Below are 26,840 nucleotides of genomic sequence, written 5' to 3' on the forward strand. Positions count from 1 at the left end.
AAGAAAAAACATTTTTTAAACGCGCCCCGTCCCGCCGAGCTCAAGTGCAGAAGCGAACGCATACGTGAGTAGCACCCGCATATGAAAACGGTGTTCAAACCACACATGTGAGGTATTACCGCGATCGGTAGAGCAAGAGCAATAATTCTAGCCCTAGACCTCCTCTGTAACTCAAAACATGCAACCTGTAGAATTTTTTAAATGTCACCTATGGAGATTTTTAAGGGTTAAAGTTTGTCGCCATTCTGTGAGCAGGCGCAGTTTTGAAGCGTGACCTGTTGGGTATCAATTTACTCGGCGTAACATTATATTTCACAATATAAAAAAAATTGGGCTAACTTTACTATTGTCTTATTTTTTTAATTAAAAAAAGTGTATTTTTTCCCAAAAAAGTGCGCTTGTAAGACGCCGCGCAAATACGGTGTGACAGAAAATATTGCAACGACCGCCATTTTATTCTCTAGGGTGTTAGAAAAAAAAATTATAATGTTTGGGGGTTCTAAGTAATTTTCTAGCAAAAAAAAAATGTTTTTAACTTGTAAACAACACATCTAAAAAGAGAGGCTCGGTCCTTAATAACTGCATTAATTTTATATCAGTTTTTGAATGGACACGACCTTTATAATTGACACCTTTTCCTTGGACAGGAAGCTCGTGATTTCCTAAGCTCCTTATGCTAATGAAAAGCATCGTTCACACTACCAAGGCGCCTGTGTTTGCTACTGGGATTTCCCCTGTGTGCTAAACACACCTATGTGGGTGCCACAGTTCTGCACTGTATTTATTGATAGAAAGGATTAGTTGTCACAGTACAAGTGACACATGACAAATGTGCCTCCTTCAGGTATAAACAAAGATCAGTCGCTGGAGCCGTTGAGAAGCTTATATTCTAACAGCCGGCGCCACCAGACAGAGATCGGTCGCCACCAGTGCACAGCGTCCCAGGAACCAGCGACCACCATGACCTCCAAGCCTGAAGGGAAGAGGTCCTCCGTGGCCAGCGTCAGATTGGGAGCCAATGGAGACCCCGCAGACAAACCGCCCCAGAAAATGGTAAGACGGTTCCTTTATCTGAAATGTGACTCTGACAGCAGTGCCAACAACGTCTTTCGCTGTTAGTAAGGCTGCTTTCACACTGCTCTGTTGAAGAAAAAAAAAAAACGCATCAAAAATGCACATACGTTTTTGCTGCATTTTATTATGTGTTTCCAGTGTGTTTTCCGAGTGCCTATTACCCAGCATACACCTGTGAAACTTGGACATGTGACTTGTGCAGGTGCGTTTTTGTCGCATTTTCTATTTATTTCATATATATGGGGGAGGGCTACGTTTTTTTTTGGTGAGGTTTTGAAAACCGCACCAAAGAAGCAGTATGCAGGACTTTTTAAAATGCACCAGAGTGAGGAGTCCCAAAGGATTTAAAGGGATTTAGCACGGTAAAAACGCAGCAAAAATGCATCAGTGCAAAAGCAGCCCTAATCAGCAAATGTGAAGTTAGACGTTGTGGCTAATCTCTATGTGCAGGCCCCTAATCTCCATGCGGGGGCGCCAGACGCATAGAGTTCTACAGGGTTTTTTTTTTTTTTTTTTTGTGAAGCACATGATAAGAGCTGGAGGCTCTAATTGGCTTCAAAAAGGTTGGGCTCGGAGCGCAGAGCACAGCGCCCCGAGCCCACTGACTTGTGACTAGTGAATCAACATTCGATACTGTCTTCCTGCTTCTCCTCCTGGCCAATCAGGACAGGAAGGGGGTCCTAGGACCGGATTGGCCAGGAGGAAAAGCGACCAGATTTGCCGGGAGGATAAGCCGCCTGCGACCTGGATAGGGTAAACGCCGGGCATGCGAGAGGGCGCGAGTGGGCGGGGGGGTAGGTGGATAAGGGTTCGTTTGCCGCCCCCCTCAAAAAATGGAGCACCAGCCACCACTGCTGCCTTCTATCATCCAATTATATGCAAGCAGAAATCCTTTTCCTTTAATTTTACTTGCACCTGATTGGGTATTTCTTTGTACAGTTAAAGTGACACTAAACAATATCTTCATTTTCCAAAAAATGATCTAACCACATTCAATTAGGTAAGACAAAAATCTCCTTGCCAAGTGAACATGCTCTCCTCCTTTAGTAAATCAGCCAAATTGTGGTCAGTAAATGTAAGGAAACCTATAAGAGAGAACTGGAGTAAGCCGCAAAGGTTGACCAGCCCATTTGGCATTGCCCATTGCCTGGCTGTCCCACTGATTCAAAGCTTTCTAGAGTCAACTAGAACAAGCTTGCATGTCCAGAGTTCCTTATTATAAGAATTTATATACATTCCCATCAGTCCCTTCCTCCAAGGAATTTAATGTCTAAGGTCCCTACCTCACATGCACTCTTTAGAGTGTGGCAGTGGCAACTGGTGCTCCATTTGGGGGGGGGGGGCAAACAAAAACCCCCATTGGAATCCATGTGTCCAGCGCCCTGCATGTAGATTAGGGACTGGACGCATGGATTAGGGCGAGGGCGCCCCGTGCACCCCGTATGGTTGGGCCACCACTGGAGTGTGGGAAGAAACCCACGCAAGCACAGGGAGAACATGCAAACTCCATGCAGCTAGTGTCCTGGTTGGGACTCAAGCCAAAACCCCAATGCCGCAAGGCAGATGTTCTAACCACTATGCCACTTCTAATGCCGCGTACACACGATCGGTCTTCTCGTCGGAAAAAGATATGTCAGCTTTTCCGATGGGATTCCACTCAAGTTTGCCTTGCATACACACGGTCACGCAAAAGTTCAATGAACTTACAACCGTCAAGAACGCGGTGACGTACAACACAACGATGAGCCGAGAAAATGAAGTTCAATGCTTCCGAGCATGCGTAGGAATTTTGCGCGTCAGAATTGCCACAGACGATCGCATTTTCGGATGTTCTCAATTTTTCGGACCGAAAAATTGAGAACATGCTCTCAATCTTTTGCTGGCTGGAATTCGGCCAGCAAAAGTCCGATGGAGCATACACACGGTCACATTTTCCGCCCAAAAAATCTCATCGGTCCTTTGCGGGCTGAAATTCCGATCATGTGTACGTGGCATAACTGTATTCCAGCATGCTTGTTCCAGATAAGGATAAAGAGTACTGATCCCAGAGACAGCCAGGCAACTAGTATTTTTAGAGGAAGGTCAGCGATGGGAACTCCCATCTGTACAGGTTTTCTTTAGCGTGGAGGTTGCATGAAAATGTGTGGTCCGCTTCTTAGTTAGATGCTCACTCCTCCATGCAAAAAAAACATGCAAAAAAAAAAAAAAAACGCATTATGAGAAATTAGAAAATATACTGACGTGATGCCACGGAGCTTCTGGTGAGATCCCAGGGACACTGAGGGTTCCAAATCTCATGGGAAGGTTCCTCAGTACAGTGCAGGTCTATTGAGTAAGCAACCTTGCAATTTGATGACGGTAGCCAATAGCAGCATTGGTTCTGCAGTGAATGTGCAGCAAATGTTCAAACAGATCGTCTGCTTATCATCCTTATTATTTCCAACTAAAAGACATAGGAATGGCAAACATTAAAGTGGTTATTAAGCCACTCTAACCTGTATACACCATCAGCACTGCCTCCTGTTGTAGTATCCCCCTCTGTGTGTGATTTATAAAAAATAAATGCTGCAAATACCTCATTTCACAGCCGAGATTGCGATCACATGACCAGGCAGCTTTCTCCTTTCCTCCTCTGAGAGATGCAGCAGGAGGGGGCTGAGATTCCTCTGCTGATGTCAGTCTGGAGGGGAGGAGGGGAGGAGGAGAGAGCTGGCTGGTCATGTGATCACAATCTCAGCTCTTAAATGAGGTATTTACAACATTTATATTTAAAAATCATTCACTACAATAGGAGGCGGTGCTGATGGTGTATACAGGTTAGTGTTATGAGAGGAGCAGCAGCAGGGGGGAGGGGCAGCTCACACATAGAAAGAGAGGGGAGGGGGGAGGAGGACACAGGAGCAGAGAGGAGAGCAGAGAGCAGGCTGCTGATGACGGAGGCACATAAACTGACCACAGTGTCAGGGTTCAGCAGCCATGATACACTGTGGTCAGTTTACAGAGGGGTGGGGAGAAACTGGCAGGATAAGCCAGTTTTTTTTAGGTGTTACAGGGGGCCAAATGACACAGGACAAGCACTGTGTCATATAACATGATTTAAAGGAGCAGGATTCATTTTTTGGGGGGGGTTAACAAACGGTTTAAACTGAAAATACCATAGAGAGTAAATTGTATGGCTGGTAAATTGGGTGGGCGGATGAGCCCCTCCCACAGCTCTGCTCTCTGCACAGGCTATGTACAGCACATGATGATGATGTCACGGCTCCTTTTACAATATAATACCCGGGTTTGCAACAACATTTGGTGCACACAACATGGGTTTATATTCTTTGTGGCTATTGAAGAGTATATTTTGTACCGGGCTGGGACTGATGCAACTGTACAGTTTGTAAAGCGCTGTATAAATTGTTAGCACTTTATGATTACCTGTAATAAATAAACCCCTGTCAGGTTTATATTTGCCGTCTGTGTCCTGATGGGGGAATTTCTTTTCAATTACTTTCAACAGGAAGTAAGCAGAAATCCATTTAACATTAGAACAGGTGTCCCTATTGGAAGACTTACCAGCTTACTGTGATTCAGACTTTAGGGGGCCCAGTGGGAGTAGAAAATGTCCTGGCATTAATGGGGAAAAAACAATGTCCCATCTTCAGTATTAGGGGAAATAATAGTGCCCCATTGTTGGCATCAGTGGGAGAAATAGTGCCTCATTATTGGTAGTGGGAGGAGTAGTGTCCCATCATTGATATCAGTGGGAGGAATAGTGCACCATCATTGGTATCAGTGGGAGAAATAGTGCCCCATTATTGGTATTAGTGGGAAGAATAGTGCCCCATGGTTGGTATCAGAGAGAGGAATAGTGTTCCATTATTGGTATCAGTGGGAGGAGTAGAGCTCCATCAGTGGTATCAGTGGGAAGAATAGTGCCCCATTATTGATATCAGTGGGAGGAATAGTGCCCCATTATTGGTATTAGTAGGAGGAATAGTGCCCCATCATTGGTATCAGTGGGAATAATAGCGCCCCATCATTGGTATCAGTGGGAGGAGTAGTGCTCCATCATTGGTGCCAATGGAAAGAATAGTGTCCCATCATTGGTAGTGAAAGGAATAGTGCCCCATCATCGGTATAAGTGGGAGAAATAGTGTTCCTTTCTTTGTATCGGTGGGAGTAATAGTGCCCCATCATTGGTATCAGTGGGAGGAGTAGTGCTCCATCATTGGTGCCAATAGAAGGAACAGTGTCCCATCATTGGTAGTGGGAGGAATAGTGCCCCATCATTGGTATCAGTGGAAGGAATAGTGCCCCATCATTGGTAGTGGGAGGAATAGTGCCCATCATTGGTATCAGTGGGAGGAATAGTGCCCCATTATTGGTATTAGTAGGAGGAATAGTGCCCCATGGTTGGTATCAGAGGAAGGGATAGTGCCCCATGATTTGTATCAGCGGGAGGAATAGTGCCCCATCTTTGGTATCAGTGTAGGAATAGTGCCCCATTATTGGTATCAGTGGGAGGAATCGTGCCCAATCATTGGTATCAGTGGGGAGCATAGAGCCCCATGATTGGTATCAGTGGGAGGAATAGTGCCCCATTATTGGTATTAGTGGGAGGAATAGTGCTCCTTTGTTGGTATCAGTGAGAGTAATAGTGCCCCATCATTGGTATCAGTGGGAGGGATAGTGCCGTATCAGTGGAAGGAATAGTGCCCCATTATTGGTATCAGTGGGAGGAATAGTGCTCCTTTGTTTGTATCGGTGAGAGGAATAGCGCCCCATCATTTGTATCAGTGGGAGGAATAATGCCCCATTATTGGTATCAGTGGGAAGAATAGTGCCCCATCATTGGTATCTGTGGGAGGACTAGTGCCCCATCGTTGGTATCAGTGGGAGGAATAGCACCCATTTATTGGTGTTAGTGGGAGCAATAATGCCCCATTATTGGTATGAGTTAAAGGAATATTGCCCCATCAGTGGTAGTGGGAGGAATAGGCTGGATAAAAGGGCTGCAGTTTGGAGACCACTGTCCTATGCCATGGTGACATCCATACAATTTGATAAAATGGAAGGGTGAATATCCCCACCAGGGACATAGACAGCAATCAAATACCAGAGCCAGAGGTTTTCTTGCCTGTAATAAAAGTCAAAAAGCCTACAATAAAAAACAGACAGAGGATCTATCCCTGATCTATGGTGGTGGGGGTTACACTTCAATGATCTGTATACTTCTATACATACATCTGTATACTTGACAGTCTGATTGTGTTTGCAGGCTTTGTTCCGGAAGGCCCCCCTGGGCAATGTGTCCATCTCTAACCAGAACTCCTGGAATATAGTGGGACTTCTGGCTGCCCAGAGGATGACGAAGAACCTGAAGGTACGTTCCTAACAATTGTCTGTATCAGCAGCACGGTGGGGATTGTGAGCAGAGAGCTATATATAGAGTCTACAGAAATAGTACCTACAGAACAGTGCAGATGTGTGCATATACAGTAGAAGATCTCCAGATCACGACTTCAGTCTTTTACATTCTCCAACTATTGGAAGATTTAGTAGAAAGGAGACCAGCCTGCTATGGTTGATCAGTCAATCGTATCATGGAATATATACACTCACCGGCCACTTTATTAGGTACATCTGTTCAATTGCTTGGTAACACAAATTGCTAATCAGCCAGTTACATGGCAGCAACTCAATGCATTTAGGCATCTAGAGGCGGTGAAGACGACTTGCTGAAGCTCAAACCGAACATCAGAATGGGGAAGACAGGGGGTTTAAGTGACTTTGAACGTGGCATGGTTGTTGGTGCCAGACGGGCTGGTCTGAGTGTTTCAAAAACTGACGATCTACTGGGATTTTCACACACAATCATCTCTCGGGTTTACAGAGAATGGTCCGAAAAAGAAAAAATATCCAGTGAGCGGCAGTTGTGTGAAGGAAAATGCCTTGTTAATGTCGGAGGAGAATGGGCAGACTGGTTTGAGATGATAGAAAGGCAACAGTAACTCAAATAACCACTCGTTACAACCAAGGTATGCAGAATACCATCTCTGAACACACAACACATCAAACCTTGCAGCAGATGGGCTACAGCAGCAGAAGACCACACCGGTTTCCACTCCTGTCAGCTAAGAGCAGGAAACTGAGGCTACAATTCGCACAGGGTCACCAAAATTGGACAATAGAAGATTGGAAACACATTGCCTGGTCAGACGAGTCTCGATTTCAGCTGCAACATTCAGATGGTGGGGTCAGAATTTGGTGTAAAGAACATGAAAGCATGGATCCATCCTGCCTTGTATCAATGGTTCAGGCTGGTGGTGGTGGTGTAACGGTGTGGGGGATATTTTCTTGGCGTACTTTGGGCCCCTTAGTACCAATTGAGCATTGTTTAAACACCACACCCTACCTGAGTATTGATACTGACCATGTCCATCCCTTTATGACTACAGTGTACTCATCTTCTGATGGCTCCTTCCAGCAGGATAATGCACCATGTCACAAAGCTCCAATCATCTCACCACTGGACAATGAGGTCCCTGTACTCCAATGGCCTCCACAGTCACCATATCTCAATCCAATAGAGCACCTTTGGGATGTGGTGGAAGGGGAGATTTGCATCATGGAGAGGCAAACAAATCTGCAGCAACTGCATGATGCTATCATGTCAATATGGACCAAAACCTCTGAGGAATGTTTCCAACACCTTGTTGAGGCAGTGAGGAGGCGAGATAGCTACTCTTCACTGCCTGTCTAATGCCTCTGAAAAGCAATCCAAGCAGGGATCGGATTTCCAAGGGAGCGCCAGTTCTTGCCATTAGTGTAAACAAGCCCTATGTCACGCTAGGACACAGTAATGACATAGGGTGTGAGGAACCTGAGCAGAGGACCAGGCAACCAATACACCTAAAAGTGAGAAGATTGCTAAAGATTCTTCAAAGGCCCCATTTTCCCTAGCTGTGTAGGGCACCAAAAACAAAACTAGAAATCCTGAAGTGCATGGGCTCCACAGGACCGGAACTGATGTCATACCTGGGGGGGGGGTTGCAGTGTGGGGAGCGTGGCTGCAGGTTTCGGAGCATAACTATCCTTTTTCAAGCCTCTTATCCTTATACTATCTCATGGGTTGCCACTTATGACTTTTAATAAAGTATTTTCCTATATACAGCACTTAGTTGGCGCCCTCTGTTGTTTCCTTTAAAGATATAATGATAGTGTGTTTTTAATTTAGAAGAGAGGACTACCCGCAGTTGTCACCGACCGAAACATCCACCGATATTTAATGTATCATTGATATTGTAATGCTTACGCTGTACGTTGTATTAGAGGTCATTTGGTATAGGGTGCAGGTTGGGGCTCATTCTCCCCATTTTCACCCAGGATACTAGTCACGTTTCACCATCTGCTTTAAGCACTGCATACATATATATTTTATTATTGTCTGCCACTATACATTTCTATGAGCATTTTATCCTCCTGCACACAGCAAAATGCTAACAATCTCTTCTGATTTTTTTTTTCTCTTCGCTCGAGCGTTTCAACATATAATTGGATGCTGTTGACAGATATCTGCATATAATCCCTAAAGACATTTAAAATGTATCACCAGTTATTATGTCCTGATCTGTCTTCCAACAATAGATCGCATATCACCAGCACACCAAAGCCTTCCTTAATCTGACTTTATTGTAAAGTCACCAGAAGAAGCAACGTTTCACGGCCCGGCAGGGTCACCTTTGTCAGGCAGGCAGCTGTTACTCACTGCCAGTCTTTTTTTTTTTGATTTATCAAGCAGAGATAGCATTAAGAAAGATAAACTCTTACGCAATATGATAATAAATCTTAAGAGGCCACTTAGGATGCCTAACACTGCAACTTTGATGAATCAGGGCCTTAAGTGCTTTGCACATGGGCAGAAGAGGTACATCTTTACCTTGGTGCTGAAGATGACATACGTGTTTTCAGATCACTCCTTAGTGGCTCTGATAAGGGTGTTATATCGCCTCCTCATCACCTGCTATAATCCTTTGAACCCCGCAGTAGCAACCACGACCATGTCACACAGTTAGCAAATGCCCCCTATTTAAAAGCAGGGTGTGCCGGGTGTGCCTGGGCAGTGTGATCTACTTGCTTTGGACCTTGCTTTGTGCACTGGTCCAAATCGTTTCGTGGAGGGGGGATTGTGTAGTGGGGTTGTTTTTCAGGGGTTGGGTTGGCCCCTTAGTTCCAGTGAAGGGAACTCCTAAGGAGTCAGCATACCAAGACATTTTGGACAATTTCATGCTCCCAACTATGTGGGAACTGTTTGGGGATGGCCCCTTCCTGTTCCAACATGACTGCGCACCAGTGCACAAAGCAAGGTCCATAAAGACATGGATGAGGGAGTTTGGGGTGGAGGAACTTGACTGGCCTGCACAGAGTCCTGACCTCAACCCTATAGAACAACTTTGGGATGAATTAGAGCGGAGACTGCGAGCCAGGACTTCTCGTCCACTTTAGTGCCTGCCCTCACAAATGCGCTTCTGGAAGAATGACCAAACATTCCCATAGACACACTCCTAAACCTTGTGGACAGCCTTCCCAGAAGAGTTGAAGCTGTTATAGCTGCAAAGGGTGGGCCAACTCAATATTGAACCCTACAGACTAAGACTGGGATGCCATTAAAGTTCATGTGCGTGTAAAGGCAGGTTTCCCAATACTTTTGACAACATAGGGTATATATATATATATATATATATATATATATATATATATATATATATATATATATATATATATATATATATATATATACACACATACATGCATACATACACTGTACATATACATACCTCCCAAATTTTTGAGATGGGAATAAGGGACGCCTATCAGCAAAAGTATGCAGGCATAGGACACACCCCTTGCCACGCCCCCTTAAAGGAGAACTGAACAAAAAATAAAAGATTGGTTCAACCCATAAGTGCTTTTTTTACCATTACTATTCCTTTATATTGGCTTTTGGAATTTACAAATGCAGCAATTTAGAAATCAGATGAAAGGTTTAGTGCTGGGAAACACTTTTTGATAGATAAAAAGTAAATTTTATATACATTTATATAGATCAGACCAAAATGAGGGACAAATGAGGGGGAAAGAGGGACAGAGGGACATTGCTCCAAATCAGGGACAGTTGGGAGCAATGCATATAATGTATGTGTATATTATATATATATATATATATATATATATATATATATACACACAAACACACACACACATACACACTTGAGCTTTGGGCAGCAATAGGCTGCACACACCTATGCCCCTATTTATTCTTATGTGGTAGGGCAAGACATGTTTAAACTTTATTGTGCTATTATTATAGGCAGGGGATGGAATTGTGCTGCCGATTTAGAAAGGGCCAACAGAGGGCGCCAAAGAGATAGTATGGATGAGTGAAATGTGTGGAACTGCATAGGAAAGGGAGAGGATTGATGGGAGCTTGCATCTCCCAGCCAATACTGCTTGCCGATAGAGTCAGGGGGCTGGGGCTTTAACTCAGAAGAAAGCAGAATTTCAGCCGGGTAAACATCGCTCCCGCACATTTTCGTTCTTTGACGGAAACTGGAATTCATTTTCGTTATAGTTTTCGTCAATTTACTTAACTCGCTTTTTTTTTTTTTTCGATGATGAAATTAACACTGGTGTACGGATTGTTTAGTGTCACTTTAAAAATGCTTTTGCATTTGCTGTAAGGATTATTTTTTTGTGCATAAAAGGGATATGATCAGTCACTGAGAATCTCCGACATGTCAGAAAATCTTTATAGACATTAATGAGCTTTTCCAGTGTTTAGAAGCACTTATTATCGCTATCTAGTTATCCCCTAGGGAGCCAAATTATCATAACCTTTGCTTGATTGGATGCATCTCATGCAAAGTGTACCTAAAATGAGTAACATATTAGAGAGTGTGCGTTGAGTGCCTGGTTACTTACACCCATTTGAAGTTTCAGGCTTAAAAATCCTTTCATATTTTTTTTTATTGAGCTGATGGAAAAAAAAAGTAATCTATGGACAGCTTTACATTTGTTTGTTTCCCTTTTTTTCTGTATGCTGCAGAGATAACCACTAAGCTCTGTGTAGAAGCAGTGGTCTCTCTGCAGTGGTCTGACATGTCTACTGTGACATGTCAAACCTACAGATCTCCAATCAGCAGTTGTTCATTGGAAACCTGTAGGTCTGACTCAGCTTGAGCCCCCATGACATGTCAAATCGCATGCCAAATGGCAGCCTATTGTCGGCAATGGCACAGTCCCAATCGGTACGACGCCGACTTTGCGGCACAACACCACGCTAATTTCCAAAAGTAGTTCCTGCACTACTTTTGGCGACTTCAAGACGATTTCAATAGACATCTGTGCACAGATGTCTTTCAAATCGCCCCCCGAACTCGCACTGAAATGCGGGTTTGAAATCGTGCGATTTCAGCTGAACTCACACAATTTCAAACCCGTGTTCAGTGTGAACGAGGGCTCAAGCTTTGGAGTGGTTTTGCATACCTCCCAACTTTATGAGATGGGAATGAGGGACACCTATCAGCAAAAGTATGCAGGCATAGGACACACCCCCTGCCACGCCCCCTTAAAGGAGAATTGTACAAAAAAACAAGATTGGTTTAACACACAAGTGCTTTTTTTTTAACCACTACTATTCCTTTATATTGGCTTTTGGAATATACAAATGCAGCAATTTAGAAATCAGAGGTTTAGCACTGGGAAACCCTTTTTGATAGATAAAAAGTGCATTTTATATACAACTATATAGATCAGATCAAAATGAGGTACAAATGAGGAGGAATGAGGGACAGAGGGACATTGCTCCAAATCAGGGACAGTCCCTCGAAATCAGGGACAGTTGGGAGCTATGATTTTGCTCCAAGCTCCTGCCACAGTTTCCCATATTGATAACTTCATGGTGTCTACACATGCTGGTACATACTGTGTATAATCAGTCTTGTATGTTTCGTCTAGGAGAGGAGGGCTCAGAAAGTGGCAAAGAAGACTGAAATTATATTGCCGCAGGTGAGTAGAACTACTGTGATGTCACTAGCCCCTATCATTGGTTAGCTTGTAAAAAGTTCAATAGGGATCCCAAGATTTGGTTGAAAATGCGGTAGAAGCCTGTACAATCTGAGACCGTTGAGAGGTATGGGAGTCATTAACCCTCAACGTCAACCAAAACTTTTTTTTCTAGTTTTGGATGCACTTTGAAAATATAAATAGTTGTGTCAACTCTCATCATTGCTGTCTGTAACCCTGCTGGGTCATCGGGATAAGAGATTAGGGGGGGGGGGGGGGGGTAGTTGTCACCGGGGCAGAAAGACACAATTAGTAATAATAAGCTGTCAGATGTTCTAACCCTTTCCTTTACTGAAATAAAAGTGTTTTGTTATAGAGATTTTTCATTGCTTACCATCCCAACAGGATGCAGAGGGAACTCTCCCTAATGAGGACACTGGGGTCAATTCCCTAAGCGTTAAATCGACTGAAAAATAACGTTATTTATTATTATTATTTTATTTTTATTTATTATTATTTTTTTATTATTTTTTATAATTTTTATTTATTATTATTATTATTATTATTTTTATTAAAAATAATGTTAAAATAACGCATGTGGAAACAATTGTACAAATGTTTAATTAACTAAGAATTTGCCGGTGAATCGCTCATGTGGTAAAATATCGGTAATGCAGTAATTTATCACAAGGTAGCTTGTTGTTAAGGGGCGGGCCGGGAAGCCGCCCGCCGCTTCCTTGACAACGGATGACTCGTTAGCTGTTAGTTTCCCACTGACAGTTAAATTAAAAAAAACATGGCGGTAATTAAAAATTCTTTAAAAAAAAAAAACTAGCGTGGAGGTCCGCCCCAGATCCCAGACCTGATGGGCTTGGCATGGATCTTAAGGGGAACCCCATGCCAAAATTAAAAAAAAACGGCGTGGAGTCCCCCCCCGAAATCCATACTAGACCCTTATCCGAGCATGCAGCCTGGCAGGCCAGGAAAGGGGACGACGACGAGCAAGCGCCCCCCTCCTTCCTAAATCATACCTGGCCAAATGCCGTCAACATGGGGGGGTGCTTTGGGGTAGGGGGGACAACGGCCTCTTTCCCATAACATTGGCCAGCGGTTGTGGGAGTCTGTGGGCGGGGGGCTTATCAGTGTAGATCTATCGTAATTCACACCGCCTCCTGCCACCACCAACCCAAAAAATGAAAAACCTCCGGCCCAGACTAAGGCTCTCACCATCTGCCTGCTCCGCTGTCTGACAGCTCTTAAAAAACTAAGGGGCGTCATCACCCTACGACATCACCGGGTGAACACGCCCTCTTGTGACATCACCGACTACGCATGCCCCTGGCGTAGTTGAGTGCATGCTCAGATAAGGGTCTGGTATGGTTTTTGCGGGGGGAACCCCTTGCCGTTTTTTTAAATAATTTTGGCGTGGGGTTCCCCTTAAACCCATACCAAACCCAAAGGGCATGGTATAGATGGGGGGGCCCACGCTTTAATTGCCGGCATGTTTTTTACATTCAGCTGTCAGCAGGAAACCCACTAACAGCTGACGAGTCATCCATTGTTAATGACGGGGTGGCCAGCTTCTCAGACCGCTCCTTAACAGCCAGCTATTAGGGGACCCCCCACACTGCATCTGAGTAATGCCGCATGTGATACCGCCAGCACCCTGGTGATAAATATTGCATCTTTTTTTACTTTTTGCTCTGTTTGTGAATTGGACTTAACAGCTTACTGCGTGTTTTTTTTTTTATTTGCTATATTCTCTGGCACATTTTTCATTTTGCGTTAAATACTGCATAATCTTGTTTTTTTTGTTTTTTTTGTGAATTGCACATTTGTTTAGCACATGATAATAATCTATGCAAATGAGTCACGTGACTGTGTTTTCGCATGTAGTAATCTTTAGTGAATTGACCCCATGGACATATTTATGAAAAAAAAATGTGCATGTACATTCTTTCTGGGCAAATGGGGGCAAAAATGAAGGTTACTATACTATTTTATCTCCAGGTCGAATGTTATTCTGTTAAACAGAATAAATTAAATGAGAAAAATACCACATTATAGCCACTAGATGGAGCTGGAAATAATAGGATTTTTATAACAGCTTACCTGTAAAATCCTTTTCTTTGAAGTACATCACGGGACACAGAGCCACAGTAGTTACTATGTGGGTTATATGGGCCACCTTTAGGTGATGGACACTGGCACACCCTAAACAGGACGTTCAACTCCCTATATAACCCCTCCCCTTACAGGGAGTATCTCAGTTTTGTAGCAAAGCAATACACGTGTATACCAGAAAGAGGGGTGGGACCACTGTGTCCTGTGATGTACTTCAAAGAAAAGGATTTTACAGGTAAGCTGTTATAAAAATCCTATTTTCTTAATGTATATCACGGGACACAGAGCCATAGAAGTTACAGAGTAGTCCCGTTTTTTCGAATGTGAGCGGTCGCCTTCAAATACATTTTGACTGCTCTCACTACATCAAGAGAATGCAGCGACCTTTCTTCTGTAGAACAGGGTTCTGGAAAAAATGAAGGTAGAACAATATCCTGGTTTTAGATGAAAACCTGAAACCACCTTCGGCAGAAAGCTAGGATGAGGACGCAATACCACCTTATCCTTGTGAATAATTAAATATGGCTCTTTACAAGAAAGAACAGCCAATTCTGATACCCTTCTTGCGAGAAGATATGGCAACCAGCAAAAAACTTCCTTGTCAAAAGGATCAAGGGAGTATATTGTATCGGCTCAAAAGGCTGTTTTTGTAAACTGACAAAAAACCAAATTCAAGTCCCAAGGTTTTAAGGGTGACCTAACCAGTGGATTAAGCCATGCCACCCCCTGTATGAAACCACAGACCAGGGAATGCGAAGCAAGTGGTCGTTGGAACAATAATGATAAGGCCGAAACCTGGCCCTTGATGGTACTCAAGGCCAGCTACATTTCTAATCCTATTTGCACAAAGGCAAGGATTTCCCCTATAACATACTTTCTAGGATGCCAACCCCTGGACTCACACCAGGAATATATTCCTTCCAGACTCTATAATAAATGGCTCTGGAAGCTGGCTTCCTTGTATTAATCAAGGTAGATCTTACTGAGCCCGAAAGCCCCCAATTCTTTAGAATGTGGGTTTCAAAAGCCAAACCATTAACTTTAGCGTTTGTGAGGCAGGATGGAACACTAGTCTCTGCGAGAGCAGGTCTGGACGTGGTGGTAGGGTCCATGGGTCCCCTACCGCCATCCTTATGATCTCTGCATACCAAGATCTTCTTGGCCATGCTGGGGCCACAAGAACCCCTGACTTTCCTTCCTGCTTGATCCTTGCGAAGCAGTCGTGGTAACAGCGCAATAGGAGGGAATGCATAAATCTGTGAAAACTGATCCCACGGAATCACCAACGAATCTGTTCCGTATGTGAGTGGTTTCCTTGTTCTTGACACAAAGTTGCCGACTTTGTTGCTGAACCTGGACGCTAAACAGATCTACCTCCAGGATCCCCCATTTTTGGTATATAGCCAGGAAGATGTCGAAGTGAAAGGACCATTCCCCCGGGAACAACTGCCAGTTCTCTACACCTGGAAAGAAAATTGCCGATATGCACGGCACATGCCTCTTTGCCCAAGTTAGGATATGTTTTACCTCTCCCTGGACTGCATGACTTCTGGTGCCCTTCTGGTGATTAAAATAAGCCACTGCTGTGGCATTGTCAGATTGAATCGATTCCATGCATTCCACAACCTGAATGTCCAGGCCCTTAGGGCTAGGCGCACTGCCCTAATCTCTAGAATGTTGATGGGCAAGGTCTTTCTGGTTCTGGACCATTTCCCTTGGACAGTCCTTCTTTCAGGACTGTTTCCCAACCCAAAAGGCCGGCATATGTTGTTACCACCTTTCAGGTAACTGGTAAGAAGGATCTCCTCTTCTGCAGATTCTTGGATATCCTCCACCAACTGAAGGCTCTGGCGCACCCCTGGTGACAGACGCATTGGAAAATCCAGCGCCTGGACCTTTTTGTTCCAGGTAGACAGGATACCGTTTTGCAGCAGTCTCGAATGAAACTAAGCACAGGGAACCGCTTTGAATGAAGCCACCATCTTTCCCGACAACCTTATGCAAAGGCGAATAGAAGGACCCTTCTTTGCCCTGACCACCTGAACCAGCTCCCTTATGGAAATGATCTTTGCTTGGGGTAAAAACACCCTCTTATGCGCTGTATCTATAATCAGACCCAAGTACTCTTAGCCTTCTTTAATGGTTTTAAAGAAGATCTCTCTAGGTTGAGGCCCAACCTAGGTATGATTGTGGTGAACATGCTCTGGTCTAAGCGGGCTACCAACCTGTCCAACAAGAGCAGGTCGTCTAGGTATGCTACAATTGTTATATCTTGAGTCCTTAATCTGGCCAAGGAAGGCCAGAAGCTTTTGTAAACAGCCGAGGTGTAGTAGCTAGACCGAAAGGCAAGGCTATAAACTGAAAATGGAGCTTTTCTACTTTGAAACGCAGACACATCTGGTGAGCGGGAAAAATAGGCACATGCAGGTATGCATCCCTGATGTCAATTGATGTCAAAAGGTCTCCGCCTTATAGGATGGAGACAACAGCTCGGATTGATTCCTTGCGAATCACCTTTTGAGACAAAAGTCAGTCTAACGCTTGAAAAAGAGACCTTTTTCTCTGGGTCTCAGGACATTTTGACCTGAGGAGACGGGAAATCTCATGCCGCGTACACACGGTCGGACTTTTCGTCTACAAAAGTCCAACGGACGCTGACGGACTAAAGCTGGCTGGTAATCCGATCGTGTGTGGGCTTCTCCGGACTTTCAACGGACTTTTTTAGCCTCAAATCCGACGGACTTTAGATTTGAAACATGCTTCAAATCTTTACGTCGTAAGTACGACGGACCCCGAAATCCGCTCGTCTGTGTGCTAGTCCGACGGACAAAAACCCATGCTAGGGCAGCTATTGGCTACTGGCTATGAACTTCCTTATTTTAGTCCGGTGTACGTCATCACGTACGAATCCGTCGGACTTTTGTGTGGTCGTGTGTAGGCAAGTCCGTTCGTAAGAAAGTCTGCCGCAAGTCCGCCGAAGGTACGTCGGAAGTCTGTTGGACAGGCTGTCGGACTTTTGTAGACGAAAAGTCCGACCGTGTGTACGCGGCATCAGAGTTTGTAACCTAGAGCTATTATGAAGACCATCCATCTGTGTTGCAGAGGCAGGGTCCTCCAAGCCTGAGGGAGATCCCTTTGAGCCCTTATCTCTTGGGGTATTTGTACCTCCTCTACCCATAGTGCAAAGCACAAATGCAGAGGTACTACCAAAATTGCACCCACTGCTGAGTACTAGTCCAGCACTGCCGCTACTATTAAAAATTCAGCCTGATGCTAAGTAAATGTGTCCTAGAATGCCTGTGCACCAACACTCACATGCCCTCGTCTTTTCTGTGTCCCTCCATCAGCTAAATGCACCTGGCAAAGGTGCATGCTATAGCTTATAGAGCCGCTACGTAGAGAACGTCTGGAAAACGTTAACGCCGCGCTAAGACCCGCCCCCCCCGACTTCCCACCGCGCCCCCCCCCTCGCCTTTTTTAAAAAAGCCTGCTTTCCCGCGCGAGTGGGGCTCTGATCCAGACCGGATCTTATGCAGGGAGGGCTGGGATGAAAGGAGGGGAGGAGGGCTAGAGGAAGAGAACTGCCGTGCTATGGTGGTAGCGGAGGGAGCGGTGCGGCATACCGCCGACTGATCCATGCCCATATGCCTTCTGGCGAGAGATTTATCTCTGTCCAAGTGGGGGATATCTGAGAAAAATTCCCCCTTTTCCTACCTGAGACCTGGGGCTGGAGGAAGCGTGCAACTTGTTTGACACAGAACAAGACTGATCAGCATGGAACAGGTAAGTGCTCTTGCCAGCCCCGGTGGTGGCTTTAGACATGACAACATTTACTTAAAGGAGAAAACCCATAAGAAACAGAAAATTCCTTAGGAATCTCCACTTACCTTATCCGGCTACAGGGTTCTGTGGTAAACCAAACAGACCCAATCTTCACCTACTCACAGTGGGCTCCGTTAACAAACCTTCAGGATCTGGGGCCCCTTTTTATCGGGATCCACACCCTGGACCCGTAAAGCACCCCGCCAGGAAACTTTATGGCTAAAAATACCAAAGCACTGGATCCCGGGTCCAGCTCTCTAAAAAGAGAAGCGTTACGGGCTAAACCTCGTTTCTTCCGACATGAGGCCCGGGTACCATTCAATTCAGCCTAAAAAGACACTTTGAATGGATCCTGGGTGCATTGCCTGCCCCAGCAAGGATTACTTCAGCGGAGCTCAGCACAGCACATCTTTACTCGTGACCAACACCTTAGACACTGGCGAAAAAACGGAGGTACTCCCTGTAAGGGGAGGGGGTATATAGGGAGTTGAACTTCCTGTTTAGGGTGTGCCAGTGTCCATCACCTAAAGGTGGCCTATATAACCCACATAGTAACTAATATGGCTCTGTGTTCCGTGATGTACGATTAAGAAAAATAGTCAGTCACCTGATCTATGCTCTGAGCCAGGTGTCGGTCCAGAGTCCTGGGTGGATCGCAACCATATTTTTGCGATCTTGACCCAGCCTGGACCGGCTTTGTACCGTCAGCTGACAACGGGCTTCAACCCGCTGTCTGCTGAAAACGGGTCACTGGAGTGCAGAATGAACTGCACTCCTGTGATACACAGGAGACATACTGCCAAACGAGCTTTCATTTGTACTTTTCCTTTAAGTTTGTCACCCAGGCATCAGTGTGTTAGGCTAACTCACTCCCTATTGTTGGTAACCTGGGGACCTGGGATCCCCTTCCATTCACATGTTTCAAGGAGCTGTTAGAAGATTTCCTTAGGTTATTGGATTATGCACACATGATGTGATTACCAATTAAGTCTTTGGCCAATTTAATACTCTGTAATTAAGGTTTATGATATCACTCTGTTTATGCAACGGAAATCTCTGCTCTGGTGTTGTGTCTCCCCCTAGTGATTCTGTTTATATATATATATATATATATATATATATATATATATATATATATATATATATATACACACACACACACACACACAGTATCTCACAAAAGTGAGTACACCCCTCACATTTTAGTAAATATTTTATTCTATCTTTTCATGTGACAACACTTAAGAAATGACACTTGACAATGACACTGCTACAATGTAAAGTAGTGAGTGTACAGCTTGTATAACAATGTAAATTTGCTGTTCCCCCAAAATAACTCAACACACAGCCATTAATGTCTATACCGCTGGCAACAAAAGTGAGTACACCCCTAAGTGAAAATGTCCAAATTTGGCCCAAAGTGTCAATATTTTGTGTGGCCACCATTATTTTCCAGCACTGCCTTAACCCTCTTGGGCATGGAGTTCACCAGAGATTAACAGGTCACCATTGGAGTCCTCTTCTACTCCTCCATGACGACATCACAGAACTGGTGGATGTTAGAGACCTTGCGCTCCTCCACCTTCTGTTTGAGTATGCCCCACAGATGCTCAATAGGGTTTAGGTCTGGAGACTTGCTTGGCCAGTCAATCACCTTTACCCTCAGCTTCTTTAGCAAGGCAAATCTTGTCTTGGAGGTGTGTTTGGGGTCGTTATCGTGTTGGAATACTGCCCTGCGGCCCAGTCTCCGAAGGGAGGAGATCATGCTCTGCTTCAGTATGTCACAGTACATGTTGGCTTTCATGGTTCCCTCAATGAACTGTAGCTCCCCAGTGCTGGCAGCACTTGTGCAGCCCCAGACCATGACACTCCCACACCATGCTTGACTGTAGGCAAGACACACTTGTCTTTGTACTCCTCACCTGGTTGACACCACACACGCTTGACACCATCTGAACCAAATAAGTTTATCTTGGTCTTATCAGACCACAGGACATGGTTCCAGTAATCCATGTCCTTAGTCTGCTTGTCTTCAGCAAACTGTTTGTGGGCTTTCTTGTGCATCATCTTTAGAAGAGGCTTCCTTCTGGGATGACAGCCATGCAGACCAATTTGATGCAGTGTGCGGCGTATGGTCTGAGCACTGACAGGCTGACCCCCCAACCTCTTCAACCTCTGCAGCAATGCTGGCAGCACTCATACGTCTATTTCCCAAAGACAACCTCTGGATATGACGCTGAGCACGTGCACTCAACTTCTTTGGTTGAATCATGGCGAGGCCTGTTCTGAGTGTAACCTGTCCTGTTAAACTGCTGTATGGCCTTGGCCACCGTGCTGCAGCTCAGTTTCAGGGTCTTGGCAATCTTGGCAGATCCTCAGAGAGTTCTTTGCCATGAGGTGCCATGTTGAACTTCCAGTGACCAGTATGAGAGAGTGAGAGCGACAACACCAAATTTAACACACCTGCTCCTCATTCACACCTGAGACCTTGTAAAACTAACGAGTCACATGACCCTGGGGAGGGAAAATGGCTAATTGGGCCCAATTTGGACATTTTCACTTAGGGGTGTACTCACTTTTGTTGCCAGCGGTTTAGACATTAATGGCTTTGTGTTGAGTTATTTTGAGGGGGAAGCAAATTTACACTGTTATACAAGCTGTACACTCACTGCTTTACATTGTAGCAAAGTGTCATTTGTACATTGTTGTCACATGAAAAGATATACATGATCATATGTGTGATCAGCCATGGATGCAGTCTGATAGCTGCATGAACAATTATATGTGAGTGGGCACAATCAGCTGCAAGAGTCGGCAGCCTCCCCTTGATTTCAGTTAGGCTGCCTCTCGCAGCTAATCGTGGAAACCCCTGCTGGGCTTTTCGCATGCTAAAACAGTGCAGGTGGTTTTGCAAGTGTAAATGTACCCTTAGGCTGGGTTCACACCAGCTGCAGCCGCGGCTCGTAGCAGGGGGTCCAGTGCGTCCCTGTTCTCCGTTTCAGGGGCGAATCAGGTCCAAATTTTTGCCTGAATTCGGACCTGAAACAGAGCCAAAGACACACAGGACTCTTTTCCAATGCAGACTGTGGCCGCTCCCGGGGATGTGTGAACTGGCTCCATTGAGAGCCGGTCACAGTCTCCTGTCATGCGAATTGGATGCGGGGAAACCTGCATTCAATTTGCATAAGTGTGAACCCAGCCTTAAGTAACATTGGTAGTGCTCCCAACAAATTCTAACCTACATGTTCTGTGTATAAAGTGCCTGACTCCCTGCGCTACTAGGTGCTGATTAAAGTAAACTATAATAGGGGTATCTTTTCTGTGCACCTAAATGTGTTCCCACATAAGCTCAAATATTATATAATGAATGGTAAAAGCGCTACCCCTCTACTGTGGCCTAGTTAGTGAGGTGCTACATAAAACTGCAACCAAAGGTGAATAAGGTTAGAGCATGTGCAAGAATAATACCCAAAAAGGGTGATTTTCTGTTCATGTGTGATGACGTCACAAAGCCCCGTTCTGACGTGTTTCGTCACTCGTCACTTGACTTCCTCAAGGAGCTCCCAAGAAATTTCAACCTACTTCTGTGGCTGACTAAGTGCAGGTAAGGCCAGTCTGTATAAGAAACCAAGTACAAAGATGATTTGGGCAAGAGCATTGCCAGACCCCTGCACCCAGTACGCATGCTCCAGGTCTTCTGCTGAGTTTCCCTACCAAGTCTTCTTTGAAAGATACTTTCAGGTACTTATATAGCACCATCAATTTATGCAGCGCTTTACACATTTTATATATATATATATATATATATATATATATATATATATATATATATATATATATTTATTGTACATTTACACCAGTCCCTGCCCTCAAGGAGCTTACAATCTAATGTCCCTAACTCACATTCATACATACACATACTAGGGCCAATTTAGACAGAAGACAATGAACCTACTAGCATGTCTTTGGAGTGTGAGAGATAATGATGTGTTATGCATAATTCAGTTTTGGATTTTTTGATGAAAGTAAGATGTGAGGATTCCTTTGGTTTTAAGACGGATCAGTTGTGATCAGGAAGTGTTCTTGTGCTTTCAACTAGTTCTGAAGTTATTTTGTCATGTTTGACTTTCTTTGTTTCTATTACACTCTCAGCCTCCATCATTCGCCTCTCGGCCCCCCGTGAAGGTCCAATTGTCATCCATTAAGCAAATTCTGGAGAGCTACCTCCCAGAGCGGATTGGAGAAATGAAGTATGACCACACAAAGATCCCCTCCCTAGTGAAAGTGATCAGCGAGGAAGTCAGAACTCAGGTGAAGAAGGTCTTACCCACACGATACAAGATGCTATGTGTGGTGACAATGGGGGAGAGAGCCCAGGAGGACATCGCCATAGTTAGCCGCTGCCTCTGGGACCCCCATGCTGACAACTATGTGGCCCACGTCTACGAGAATTCCACTATTTACTGTGTGGTAGCTGTGTACACTGTATTCTGTGAATGACCTGGCCTTACTGAGTACAGGAGCCCCTTACATCCTGCAGTGTGACTGTTCACCAGAAAGTTGTATGTAACCCTTCTGTAAATCCAAGGACCTTCTGTCATCTCTGTTTTTCTACAAAATTTCAGAGTCCTGCATGACTAAGATGGATTTAACAAGCCTTTCTTAAAGCAGATCTACACTGTATCTGAACACCACAAAACAAAAACTCTATTTAATTATTTTAAGTATTCAAAGCAAACTCCCCCATCCATGTCTCCACGCTTTATTTTGCTGAGCAATCACTTTCTGGCCGTAGCCATCTTGAGTAAAGGCAGATGATTTATGTAGCATTTTCTTCCTGGAATCCATCTGCCCTTACCTCAGGCATGCAGGCAGGAGGGTGTGCCTAACAGAGAAAGCCCCTCCCACCTCTAAAGACTCCTGGGATGTATGACATCATTTGCCCAGGCTTAGAAACCAGGAAGTAATGGAAGAAATGGAAAAAAAGTTTAAAACAAGTAAATATGATATGCCTTTCTATCTATTTACTAATGCTAACAGCATAAGGATTAAAAATAGTCCATGTTGATTGAGAGATTGAAGTTCCCCTTGAGGAAACCAATGGAGACATTTTGGGCAGGTGTTCTGCCGGAAACTCCAACTCGCCAAAATCTCCAACCATGTCATTTCCGGTGACTTTCCAGCAGCAATAATCGGAGATTTCAACGAGTTGGCTGTTTTCACCGAACACCGGCAGCTTATACACTACAGTACATGACGAGTTGGCTGTTTTCACAGAACACCAGGTAAGTTGGAAAAAAGTTGTCGCCGCCTTGTAGGCGGCCATGTTGGTTACTAGCGGACGAACTAACAATGTCCACTCATTATTTTGTGTACTATAGTGTATTCGCTTCCGGTATTCTGTGAAAACAGCCAACTCGTCCAAATCTCCAATTGATGCTGGAGAGCACCGGAAGTGACATGGTTGGAGATTTTGGCAAGTTGGAGTTTTTGGCAGAACACAGGAACTGAAAGACTGATACATTGTATAAGGCAGCCTTTCTCAACCTTTTTTAATATGGAGGAACCCTTGATATAACTTTTCAGTCTCAAGGAGCCCCTGCTAATAATTACCGTACTTATCGGCGTATAACACGCATAACACGCACAGGCGTATAACACGCACCTTCATTTTAAAGAGGGAAGTTTCAGGAAAAAAACTTACATTTTAAATGTAAGTTTGAAGCAAAATTAGGGTCACAGCTCATCAATGCAGCCTAATCAGTGCCCATCTGCAGCCATTAAATTGCCCAAAAATGCAGTCTGCTCAGTGCCCATCTGCAGCCTCACCTTTCCCATCATTGCAGCCTCACCAGTGTTGGATTATCCCTGCTGTCTCCGAGGGAAGAGGAGGAGGAGCGAGCGCCACTGAATTACACAGAGCTGCGATCTCCTGTGTACCCGGAGCTCCGTCACTCACAGCCAGGACTCCTGGCCCTGCTCATATGATAGACAGAACAGTGGCCCAATGCGGGGCCAGGAGGCTGTGGAGTAATTGAGCGCCGGGTACACAGGAGATTGCGATGTATTTCAGCGGCGCTCGCTCCTCCTTCCTCATAGACAGCAGGGATCGGTGTATAACACGCACCCACGATTTTCATCTGATTTTCAGGGGGGGAAAGTGCATGTTATACGCCGATAAATACGGTACGTTTTCTCTTTTTTTTCAGTTCATGGTGCATTAGTGTGATGGTCAGTGGGAAGGATGCTCCTTACATTGGCCCCCTTATTACTAATCTAAGAGGTAAAAATTGTTCATTGCTCAAGGAACCCCTAGAAGCCTCTAGAGTAATCCTGGTTGAGAAGGGCTGGCATGAAGTATCTACAGCTAAAGTATCAACAACCGGCTTCTAAAGTGACTCTATGATCATAAGTAAGGACAGTAACACTGGAGTGTGGTGGAAGGAATCTTAGCTACTTGAAGACCGGACCTTTTCTGACACTTTTTGTTTACATGTAAAAATATTTTTGCTAAAAAATTACATAGAACCCCAAACATAATATATTATATATATATATATATATATATATATATATATATATATATATATATATATATATATATATATATATATATAATCTATATCTATCTCTATCTATCTATATATATTGTATTTTGTTTCTTTTTTATTTTTACATGGTTTCTTTAAGAAAACATTTTTTTTATAACTATTATTGTTGTTCACAAGGAATGTAAACTGTGACAGCAATAGGCAGTGACAGACACTCTTTATGGCGAGGTCTGGGGTCTATTAGATCCCAGATCTCTCCTCTGCCCCTTTAAAAGCATTTCATTGCACCAAGGTCTATGTGATCAGATGCTTTCAATTAAAATAAAAATACTTTTGGGCAGTGGCAGCTGGTGCTCCATTTATTTGGGGGGGGGGGGGGTGGCAAACAAATCACCCAACACCCCTCCTCCCATTCAGTTGGTCGAACCCCCCACCCTCCTCCGCCGCTCGCTTGTCTGCCCACCAGCCCTGCACTTACCCCATCTAGGTCGGGGCAGCTTCGGCTCTCTCCTGCGTCTCCTCCTCCTCGGTGGCTTTACCCTGCATCTCCTCCTCCTCAGCGGATTCCCCCTGCGTCTCCTCCTCCTTGGCGGCTTCACCCTGCGTCTCCTCCTCCTTGGCGGCTTCACCCTGCGTCTCCTCCTCCTTGGCGGCTTCACCCTGCGTCTCCTCCTCCTTGGCGGCTTCACCCTGCGTCTCCTCCTCCTTGGCGGCTTCACCCTGCGTCTCCTCCTCCTTGGCGGCTTCACCCTGCGTCTCCTCCTGCTTGGCGGCTTCACCCTGCGTCTCCTCCTCCTTGGCGGCTTCACCCTGCGTCTCCTCCTGCTTGGCGGCTTCACCCTGCGTCTCCTCCTCCTTGGTGGCTTCACCCTGCGTCTCCTCCTCCTTGGCGGCTTCACCCTGCGTCTCCTCCTCCTTGGCGGCTTCACCCTGCGTCTCCTCCTCCTTGGTGGCTTCACCCTGCGTCTCCTCCTCCTTGGCGGCTTCACCCTGCGTCTCCTCCTCCTTGGCGGCTTCACCCTGCGTCTCCTCCTCCTTGGCGGCTTCACCCTGCGTCTCCTCCTGCTTGGTGGCTTCACCCTGCGTCTCCTCCTCCTTGGCGGCTTCACCCTGCGTCTCCTCCTCCTCGGTGGCTTAACCCTGCATCTCCTCCTTAGTGGCTTAACACTGCATCTCCTCCTCGGTGGCTTCCTCCTCAGCAAGCAATACGATTGCTTCTCCTCTTGGCCAATTGGGTCTTAAGACCTGCTTCCTGATTGGCTGGGAGGAGAATCAGGAAGACAAAAGCGAATATTCATTCGCTATTGTCACACAACTGGGTGGGCTCGGGGCGCAGTGCGCTGAAACCAGAAGTGATGAAAATTTTTATTGCATTTAAAAGTCCCAGTATGTAGAAACACGTGGCAGCCCCTCTAACTACCACAGTCAGCAGAGCTAGCTCTGAGTATGTTTCAGAAAGGTCCTAGTTACAGAGGGATCTGTAGATCCTCCAGACGTGGAACACTAGTAAGGTCAGGGCATCTTATGGTGTTTGTAACCACATGTTAGTGTTATTTTTCTTACAGCAAGCTCAGTCTTTTAAATTGAGTTGAGTAAATCATCTGTACTATAAAATTGATCACTATACTGTGAAATGGAACTTGCTTTTGACCAAAATAACAAAAGTAATGAAGGGTTATACACCTGTAATGGCTAACTGTTCAGGCTCATGTACACTGGCATTTGTTTTCATATAAGCTGCACTTATCAATACAAGTTAATGTGAATGAAAAGGCAACTCAGCAATTGCAAAGCAACCTAAAAAACGACTGCATTTGATTTTTGTCTGATTGTAATGTATGTTTAGATAAGCCTTTAAAGCCCAGCTCTGGGAAACTTTAAGTGGGGCTGTGGCTGATCCTCCACTCCTCCAAAAGAAGTGCTCTCCCGTGCTCAGGTGGTGGCCTTGGTGTCCTCATGTCCAATCAGGGCAATGGACCCTGCATCAGTCTTCATGACATGAGGACCTTTGACCACTGGACCATTAGTGAAAAGACATTGTGGGGAGTGGTGTAGCAGTGCAGAGGATTTTCCATGCCCTCTGGACCTAAATGAGCAGTTAACCCTGGCAGTACAAGTACAGCCTCACTGCAAGGAAGAACTTTCATGTTTTCTGGATTTGTGCTTCAACGTAGACAATCTAAAAATTCTAATAAAACTAAAGTATGATCTTTA

The 26,840-nt window shown here is 44.9% G+C and overlaps 1 protein-coding gene across 1 annotated transcript; it reads left to right on the forward strand.

The window, feature by feature from the left end:
* Window positions 1-805: 805 nt before the first annotated feature.
* On the forward strand, window positions 806-26,840 carry LOC141133315 (uncharacterized). Its single transcript, XM_073622610.1, has 4 exons — window positions 806-1,053; window positions 6,344-6,448; window positions 12,082-12,132; window positions 22,228-26,840. The coding sequence occupies exons 1-4, from the start codon at window positions 823-825 to the stop codon at window positions 22,573-22,575; spliced, it is 735 nt and encodes a 244-aa protein (XP_073478711.1). The 5' UTR covers window positions 806-822; the 3' UTR covers window positions 22,576-26,840.

This window comes from Aquarana catesbeiana, linkage group LG03 (assembly GCF_042186555.1).
Source record: "Aquarana catesbeiana isolate 2022-GZ linkage group LG03, ASM4218655v1, whole genome shotgun sequence".
NCBI lineage: Eukaryota > Metazoa > Chordata > Amphibia > Anura > Ranidae > Aquarana > Aquarana catesbeiana.